At 36.0% G+C, this 10,560-nt stretch overlaps 1 protein-coding gene across 1 annotated transcript; it reads right to left on the reverse strand.

Moving 5' to 3' along the window:
- Positions 1-575: 575 nt before the first annotated feature.
- LOC117025988 (40S ribosomal protein S20-like) lies at positions 576-1,015 on the reverse strand. Its single transcript, XM_033112375.1, has one exon. It carries the CDS (start codon positions 983-985, stop codon positions 626-628), a length of 360 nt encoding a protein of 119 aa, XP_032968266.1. The 5' UTR covers positions 986-1,015; the 3' UTR covers positions 576-625.
- Positions 1,016-10,560: the final 9,545 nt, after the last annotated feature.

Consider the following 10,560-nt stretch of genomic DNA (forward strand, 5'->3'; position numbering starts at 1 on the left):
TTACTAACAATCTTCACCCCAATAAACTTAAAAAAAAAGAGAATGTCTCAAGGGATTTAAAATATATACTGACCTGAATTAAAATGAAAATATAAAATTACAAAATTTGTGGGATGCATTTCAAATAGAGCTGAGAGATAAATTTATAGTGCTAAATGCTTACATTGAAATAGACGAAAAGTTTCAAATCTATAAGCCTAGCTTCCCCCTTAAGAAACTAGGGGTAAAAAAAAAGAAGCAGAAGAAAGGAAATAATAAAGATCAGAGTAGAAATCAATGAACTTGCAAATAAAAACAATAGATAAAAATCAATGAAACATTGTTCTTTGAGAGATCAATAAATTTGAAAAAGCTCTACGAAGACACAGTGTTATTTGAAGTCAAAGGTAGAACAAAAAACTTCCAGTGGAAATTTTGTGCTGGGCTCTGGATGGGGAAATAATAATTTTGGTGGGAATGATAATTGTTTCGGTGAATCCACATGGTGCCTTGTTTTTTCTATGCATGAATTTATTGAATGTTGCCCTCAAACCTATGTGTGGATATTATGGCCCTTGTTTGATGAGGAAACAAGCTTTTTTTTTTTTTTAACAACTGATAAAGTCAATTTATTAAAAAGATTGACTTAAGCATCTGCAATGGTGACTTCAACCTCGACTCCTGGCTCAATACTGATGGAAGTAATCTGCTTAACAATCTCAGAAGGACTGTGCAAGTTAATCAGTCGCTTGTGGATCCTCATCTGAAAGCTATCCCAAGTCTTAGAACCTTTACCACAAGGAGTTTTTCTTGTAGTGATTCTCAGAGTCTTGGTGGGCATCCGAACTGGTCCTTTTACTTTGAGATTTTTTTCCTTTGCGCCTCTGATCAAGTCAGCACACACCTTCTCCAAGGATTTTACGTTGCGGCTGGTTAGAGTAATTCTAATTCGGTGAATCGCCACCTCTGGTTCCACGGGTGTCTTTCCGGTATCTTTAAAAGCCATGGCTGCGGCGCGGCTTCCTGACCGACTTGTTCCTCCGCGAGAGCGAACAGCGGTGAGTCAAGAGCAGAAGCGGGCGAAAACGAACGATGATCGAACCACAACCGCGCCTTCCTCAAAGAGCGAAACAAGCTTTGAGAAGTGAAGGGAATTGACTGTGATCACATAGAAATAAGAGAAAGGATTTAATTACATGTTTGTATGGTTCTACAGCCTGAAGCATTTGTCTACCATGTCCCCTAGTAAATGCTTCATGGATGTGGTGTCATTCCATATTGGCGTTGAATGCGCATTTTTGAAATTATTCCTGTCTTTCATTGTATGTATCTGGTCAGTTTTTAAAAATTTATTTATTTTTTCATTAAAGTTGATATTCAATATTATTTTATATTAGTTCCAGGTGTACAGCATAGTGGTTAGACATTTATATCATTTATGCAGTGATCCCCCCGATTAGTCTAGTACCAACTTGGCACTATAAGTAGTTGTTGCAACATTGTTGACTATATTCCCTATGCTGTACTTTACATCCCTGTGACTATTTTGTAACTACCAATTTGTACTTCTTATCCCTTCACCTTTTTCACCCATTCCTTCCTCCCCCAACTTCAGTTTGTTCTCTGTTTCTGAGTCTGTTTCTGTTTTGTTTGTTCATATGTTCTGTTCTTCAGAATCCACAAATAAGAGAGATCATATGGTATTTGTGTCCTCAGTCTGACTTATTTCACTTAGCATAATACCCTCTAGGTCCAACCATGTTGTTGCAAATGGTAATATTTCCTTCTTTTTTATGGCTGAGTGATACTCCATTGTGTCTTGTGCATTCTACCTTCTACCTGTAAATTCTTATATTTGGCCATCTCATTCTCATCCTTCTCTTTTCGCTGACTCATTGCCTTAAGCCAAGAGTATTTTAATAGACACACTCAGCAGTGCCTGTTTACTTGATATCTTTCTCACTTGACTGGGAACCTCTTGAGACCTAGAACCATGTAATTCATATTTATATGCCCAGAGACTGTCTGGGCATATGTAGCCTATTTATATATATTGTGGCATGTCCAGAGTGCTGGTGAGGTGGCCTTAAAAGGGTCTTATTCCATGACAAATCAGGGAGCTTTATGGAAAAGAAAAAAAAAAGACTAGATACTTTTGGGGTTGACAGCCCAACCCTATGACCAAGAAATCTCAAATATGAGGCTTAGGAGCCACCCCTTACATCTTCCATGGCTCCATCATCCTACCTCATCAGCAGAGACATGGGCAGGGAATTCATTTAACTCTTTGAGAAATTAAGTGCACAAATTGGCAATTGGAAGCCAATACTCTACAGTGTAGGGGAGGCTATTTTATGGTAAATTGCTGTCTTTGAACCAGTGCCAATTCCCTCAAGATGGAGGGCACTGACAAGAAGCAAATGACATAAAAGATTCCTCATTTGATTATACAAATAAAACAGAAAGGATGCAAAGCATGGTTCTGTGGTTGGATACCAAATATTCAACTTGTAGGAAAGGGTATTTCTCCTCTCCAATTTTGGCACTGCGGCTCTTAAAGTAGAAAGGAACACCTATAATGTGGACCCAGAAAGAACATCTTGCAATATTAAGTGGCTTTTTTAGGTACTGGAGTTTGTGCCAAGTTGTCAGCAATAGCAGCACAACACGTTGCTGGACACCTAAATGCCTGGGGACCATGTAAGAAGTTAAAGGACTTGGCTTGTGGGACCATGAAACAGTTAAGATATTTTGGCTTTAAGGAGTAGGAAACAGACTCAAAGAGGCTACATTAAGGACCTCTATTGGTTTGTGTAACTTTAAATAGAAAGATATTAGGGTTGGCTTCAGGGATGTCTTTATCCAGTCTTGGTCACCACTCTTACATAAATTACATTAATTTTGATAATGGTTATTTAAATTCAACATACCTCAAATCTTATAACCATCTTTTGTCCAAATCTAAGCCACTTCCATCTTTTCCCATTCTTTTTTTTTATTTATTTAAATTTATTGGGGTGACAATTGTTATTAAAATTACATAGATTTCAGGTGTGCAATTCTATATCACATCATCTATAAATTACATTGTGTGTTCACCACCCAGAGTCAGCTCCCCTTCCATCACCATATATTTGATCCCCCTTACCCTCATCTCCCACCCCCAACCCCTTTACCCTCTGGTAACCACCAAATTACGTTCCCCAGATTAATTTTCAAACCCCGTGGCCATCCTGTGGTCACCAACTGCCCTTCAATCCCTTCCCCCCCCCCCCCCCCCCCCGCCCATCTAGCAATCCTCAGTTTTTCCTCTTTGTCTCCAACACTGTTTCTGGTTAGTTCATTCACTTATTCTTTTCTTTAGATTCCTCAAATAAGTGAGATCATATGGTACTTATCTTTCTCTGTCTGACTTATTTCACTTAACATAATGTTCTCTAGGTCCATCCATGTTGTTGCAAATGGTAAGATTTCTTTCTTCTTTATGGCTGCGTAATACTCCATTGTATAAATGTACCACAGTTTCTTAATCCAGTCATCTACCGATGGGCATTTTGGTTGTTTCCATGTCTTGGCTATTGTGTATAGTGCTGCAATAAACATAGAAGTGCACACTTCCATCTTTTCCCATTCTTATCAGTAGTGGCACCAATGACCCCGTCGCTTCAGCTGAAAACTTTGGAGTCCCTTTGGAATCTTTTCTGGTTCTGTTTTTCTATATGTTCCTTAGCTATACATCTTCTATATATTGACACTTTATTCAGTCTGGATTTTCTCACCATGGCAAAATTCTTGTAGCACTTCCAGGCACATACTGAGATGTCCAGAAAAAGAGAAGGTGTAATCATTGATGAAATTTTTCTTTCCTTTCTTAAAAGTTTCCAGCAAATCTCTCTGACTTTCTCCTCTCAGATGGTGTGGTTAGACCTGTGCATTCCCTTCAGGCATGCTGCCTACCTACTAAGTGATGTGATGTCCTGCAGCCCTTCAAAATAGCGAAGTTCAAAGTCGAATTCAACCTGTAGTCCATGTCAGCATTCTGAACGTCTCATTTTTCCTGTAACTTTGGTATCTTATTTTTCCTCTCCAAGAATTGGGTCACATTTTCATTCCTGAGCTAACCACTATTGCTAGGAGAATGGCCTGGCTTTAGTTGCATAGGACTGGGGCTCTGAATCAACTACTATGGCAAGGGGGATAATATCCATGGAATAACCCTGGTTCTGAGGTTCAGTTTGGGGTGGGAATTGAGGTGTGGTTGGCTTCCTCTGATGCACAGGAGTACTTGGGGTAAGAGATGGATGCTTTAAAAAATCAGGGGTGTGGAAAGGAGAGAAGAGATGCTAGGACAGTTACTAGTAAGGTCTACTACAGGCCCTTTTATCCAAAGGGAGGGTTTTAGGCAAAAATGAAAGATAAGTTCAGTTGTTTTGTAATGTGTGTGTGTGTGTGTGTGTGTGTGTGTGTGTGTGAGAGAGAGAGAGAGATGATTTTGTACTCAAGGATGGCAGTCTGAAAACTCTCCTTATCCCTAACTTATTCTAAATAGCATTGCTAGTTTAGAAACTTTCTTCAGACTGCATTGGTTTAAACTTCCCAGTGGCTCCCCATTGCTGAGAGTATAATGTTGTAAACTCTCAATATGGCTCTCATAGGCCCAGCCTATAATCCAACATATCATCTCACGCTGTTAGCCATCATGATCATGATTTTTTATCATCAGCAGCATCATTAACACTTATTGTGTATAACTATACTAGCTACTTTACGTGAATTATTCAATTTAATTTTTATTTTCACAATGCACAAATGATTCCTGTTTTATAGATGAAAGAAATAAGACTCAGATTTACATAACTTGTCCAAGGTAGTAGGGGCCTTAACTACCATGTTATTTGGTTTTACTGCCTTATGCAGGCCACTATCCTCTAAAACAAAACTGGATTTATATAATTCTTGAAACTTTCCAAAGTCATTACTGTTTCTAAGGTTTACTTCTGGCAATCCTTTCTCTTAGTATGAGCTCCTCAGCACAATTAAAATTTTTCACAATGTCAAGGCATAATTCCTTCAGAAAAAATAATCTTCCTGAGCTATACTTGCATGCGCACACATACACACACACACACACACACACACACACACACACACACACACACATATTCTCTGGAAAGGCTGTCTGGCCACCATCCTCCAAGACAAAGTCAGATTCTACCAGTTATTTGATTATATGGCACCCTGCACTTAACAGTGAGCGCACTTGTCATTACTTATTCAGAGTTTTTCTTCTCTTGCCAAATTATATCGTCCACCAGGAAACAGATCAAGTCTGTCTTGTTGACAGCTGTGTCTGTAATGTATACACACAGTAAGCATTCAACAAATATTTGTGGAATGAGTTTATTTTGACTGTTAAGTGATGGGCTCAGTGTATTATGCCTTTAAAACTGTATGAGATTGCCTAAGGTGGCAATCTAAAGACTCTTTAACACTACAGAATGGCTTAACTCCAAATTCCAGGATCTTTCTTTCAAAATTATCCCTGCCAGCTTGAGTCTTAGATTTTTCCATTTGGAATCTGGTTTTGATTTCCACCAAATTCTTGTTCAGAATTGGGGTTTTGGCCTCATGACTCAGTGCTTTAATCTCTGCTCTCCTCTTAGCTGGCTAAAATTTGTCATCCCATCTATCATCTTATGGTATTTTACCAGGTTCAGTTTTCTTCTTGTTTCCTGACTCACTACTCTTTAAGACTTTAAGCTGCATGGAACCCCATTCTGCTATATATCCTAAGAACTGCCCTTGGCTTGGGCCAGTTTGAGTGGAGGAGGCAATTACTATGAGCTCAACTCCAGATTTTTAAATAATGAATAAGAGCCACATCTGTCTGAGATGCATATTTAAATTTCAAAACATTTTCAGATCTCAAGTTTCACAGAATTATCCTAGTATATTATTACTGACATTAGATTGCATTACAATATTAGAATACTAGGTAGAGATCCAAGTGACATCAGCAAGATGGCAGAATAGTTTATTACCATTATCTCCCCCACAGAACATTGATTTTGCAACCTCTCATAGGTGAAAGTACCCGTGTGGGAGTCCAGGGGTTCATTGGAGAAGTTTCAGCACATCATTGGAGCAAAAAAAATACAACAATCCATGAAATGAAGAGGGTAAGAAGAACAGTTTTCCTGTACCCACATTACCCTTCCTTCAAGATGGCCAGCTCAGTGCCAAGAAAGACCCTTTCGACCCATAATTTCTCCCATGGGAGATAGTATATCATGGTGAGTGAGCACCTGTCTTTTCAACTATGTGGGATGTTGCTGAAGGGGCTACTTCTTTCTCATCTCATGTAGAACACTGAGGTGATTGGCATAGCCAAGTGGTTCAGAAATAATAGGAGCACAGCAATCAAGGCTCAGAACTCATCAAAGGGCTGAGAGTCCTACTAACTGTTTCATGAACTCCATCAGGAAACCCACCTATGGCAGTTTGGGACAATTCACCTGTGAATTCCCCAAAATAGCTCATGGGGACTTCCAGTGCTCTGTTCATCTCATCCACCTCCTGTGACTGGCTCCCTGTGAGCATCTCTGCATACATCAAGTGCAAACTTTTGCAGATGGCTCGCAAGCATGCACAGAAAACCAGTCTGACCTTGTGGGATTAGGAGGAGGAAAATAAACTTGAGCATTTCAAGGCACACACTAGGGAAAAACCAAACCAAACCAAACAAACAAAAAAACAGGAGACTCATGGCACTCAGCCTGCTTTGTAGGATCAAGAAAATACATAATTTTAAAAATTGTTTCCCAAGAGGAAACAAGAGGTATGGAGTAGGCACGTCCATAGAATATGTCTGAGAGAGTCTGAGAATCTCTAACCAGACAGATTAATGAAGATATTACTTTCCTGAAGCCAGTTATTAAAGACTGGAGGAGGTGACTGCATGTGTAAATGCAAAGACACAAAGCAAGAATTCAAGGAACATAAAAATTGAGGGGAAAAAATGTCCACCAAAGGAACATAATACATTTCCAGTAACTGACCCCAAAGCAATGGAGATCTACAAATTGTCTGACAAGGAATTCAAAATAATTGTTTTAAGGAAACCCAGAGAGCTAAAACAGAACATGGTTAGACAACTCAATTAAATCAGGAAAATAATGCATGAATAGTATGACAAATTCAACAAATAGACATCATAAGAAAGAAACAGACAGAAATTCTGGACCCGAAGAATATAATGAATGAAATGGGGGAAAAATTGCAATAGACAGCATCAACAGCAGACTTGATCAAGGAGAATAAAGAATCTGTGAACTCTAGCAGGGTTCATTTGGAATTATCCAGTAAGAGAAGAAAAAAAGAATTGAATAGAATTAAGAAAGCCTATGGAATTTATGGGCAACCATCTAAAGAACTAATACAAGCATTATGGGACTCCCAGAAGCAGAAGAGACAGAAAGAAGTATAAAGCTTATTTAAAGAAATAATGGCTGAAAACTTCCCACATCTGAGGAGCTATATGCATATCTAGTTACATGAAGCTCAATGATAACCAAACAAGTTTAACCCAAAGATGACTTTTCTGAGGCACGTTATAATCAAATTGTCAAAAATCAAAGGAAAAGAAAAATTTTAAATTACCAAGAAAAAGGAGACTTGTCACATACAAGGGAACTCCCATAAGGCTATCTGTGCATCCTGGAACCTTGCAGGATGAGAGAGTGGAATGATGAATTCAAACACTGAAAGAAAAAAAAATGCAAAACAAGAAAATTTTAACTGGAAAAACTGTCCTTCAGAAATAAAGAAGAAATAAAAACTTTCTCAAACAAAAGTAGAGAGAGAGTTCAACACCACTACACCTGCCTTACTAGAAATGTTAAAGGGAGTTCTTCAAGTTTAATTGAGTGGATGCTAATAATTAGTTACATGAAAACATATGGCAGTATAAAATTCACTGATAAAGGTAAATATATAGTCAAATTCAGAGCACTGTAATACTGTAATGGTGGTATATAAACTATTTGTAATTCTAGTATAAAGATTAAAACACAAAGATTTTAAAATTACGAAGCTACAATAATCTGCTAATGGATACACAGTATAAAAAGGTAGAAATTGTGACATCAAAAATAAAATGTGGAAGAGGAAAAGTAAAAGGGTAGTTGCTGTATATGATTAAAGTTAAGTTGTTACCAGTTTAAACTAGGCTGTTATAAGTAGAAGGTGTTTCATGTAAGCCTCATGGTAATCATAAAGCCAAAACTGATAGTAGACACACAAAAGATAAGGATAGGGGAATGAAAACATACTATTACAGACAAATAAAAAACCAAAATGAAATCACAAATGAAAACAACAAGAGAAAAAGAACAAAGAAATATAGATAGCCAAAAAAATAATAATGGCAATAGTAAGTCCTTACTATCAATAATTTTAAATGGAATTTCAAATATTTTAAATGTAAATGGGTTATATTATCCAATCAAAAGACATAGAATACCTGAATGGATAAAAGAAAAAATAAGACCCAATTATATGATGCCTACAGAAGATTCAGTTCAGATTTAAGGACAAACATAGGCTGAAAGTGAAGGTTTGAAAAAAGATATTCAATGCAAATGGTAACTAAAAGAGAGCAGGAGTAGCTATATTTATATCATACCAAAACAAAACAACAACAAAAAAACCCCCAACTTTAAGACAAACATTGTCACAGGGGCAAAAAAGTAGTTATATTCTGATAATTATATCTTTTGTTGAGAGGAAATAACCAATGCAAATACATGTGCACCCAACATCAGAGCATCTAAGTATATAAAACAAATATTAACAGAAATGAAGAACGAAATAGACAGCAATAAAATAATAGGGAACTTCAATACCCCACTTCCAGCAATGTGTAGATCATCTAGGAAACATTGGTCTTGAACTGCAATTTAGACCAAACGGACTATATGGACATATCCAGAACATTCTATCCAATAGCAGTAGAATACACATTCTTCTGAAGTGAACATGGACCATTCTCCAGAATAGATCACATGTTAGATCTCAAAACACATCTTAATAAATTTAAGAGGACTGAAATTGTATCAAGTATCTTTTATGATCACAATGGTATGAAAGGAGAAATGAGTAACACGAGGAAAACTGAAACATTCACAAATATTTGGAACTTAAACAACGCATTCCTGAAAAGCCAGTGGGTAAAAAACAATTAAAAAAAAAAGTGAAATGAAAATATTTTGAGACAAACAAAATTGGAAACACAACATACCAAAACATATGGGATAGGATGCAGCAAAATAAGTTCTAATAGGGAATTTTATAGTGATGGATGTGTTTATTGAGAAGAAATTCAAATAATCAACCTAACTCTACATACCTCAAGAAATTATAACATGGAGAACAAACTAAGCCCATAGTTAGCAGAAGAAATGAAATAAAAAATATCAGAGCAAAAATAAATGACATAGAGACTAGAAAATAAAACCAATAGGACATATAAACTAAATTGAGAGTAGACTTTTTGAAAGATAAAACTGACTCTGGGTTTTGAACACGCAATGTGAGATATATATATATATATATATATATATATATATATATATATATACACACACACACACACATATATATTTATATATATATATATATACACATATATATTTATATGTATATATATTATATGTATATATATATATAATGTATTACAGAATTGTACACTTGAAACCTATGTAATTTTACTAACAATTGTCACCCCAATAAATTTTAATTAAAAAAGAGAAAGATAAAATTGACAAACCTCTAGCTAGATTAAGAAAAAAGGAGAGAAGACAAATAAAATTGCGAAATGTAAGAGAAGACATTACAACTAATATGATAGGAATACAAAAGATTATAAGAGACTACTATGAACACTTATATTACAAAAAAATTGGACAACCTAGAAGAAACGGATAAATTCCCAGAAACATACAACATATAGATTGAACCATTAAAAAATAGAAAATCTAAACAGATCAATAACAAAGAAATTGAATCAGTAATCAAAAAGCTCCCCCCTCTAAAATTCCAGTACCAGATGGCTTCACTAATAAATTCTACCAAACTTCTAAAGACGTGATACCAATGTTTCTCAAAATCCTCACAAAAATTAAAGAAGAAAGGAGACTTCCAAACTCATTTTACACGTCTAATATTACCTTCATACCAAAGTCAGGCAAAGTCATAAATTAAAATAATATTGTATGTCAACTGTAATTGAAAAATCTAAACAGAAAAGGAAATTACAGGCCAATATCCCTGATGAACATAGATGCAAAAATCCTCAACAAAATACTAGCAAATCAAATGCAATATTACATTGAAAAGATCATACACCATGATCAAGTGAGATTTATCCCTGGAAATGTTCAACATATACAAATTAATACATGTGATATACCACATTAACAGAATGAAAGATAAAACTCATATGATTATCTTAATAGATGCAGAGAAAACATTGCACAAAATTTAACATCTTTTCATGATAAAAATTTTCAACAAATAAGTTAC

Source organism: Rhinolophus ferrumequinum, chromosome X, assembly GCF_004115265.2.
Source record: "Rhinolophus ferrumequinum isolate MPI-CBG mRhiFer1 chromosome X, mRhiFer1_v1.p, whole genome shotgun sequence".
NCBI lineage: Eukaryota > Metazoa > Chordata > Mammalia > Chiroptera > Rhinolophidae > Rhinolophus > Rhinolophus ferrumequinum.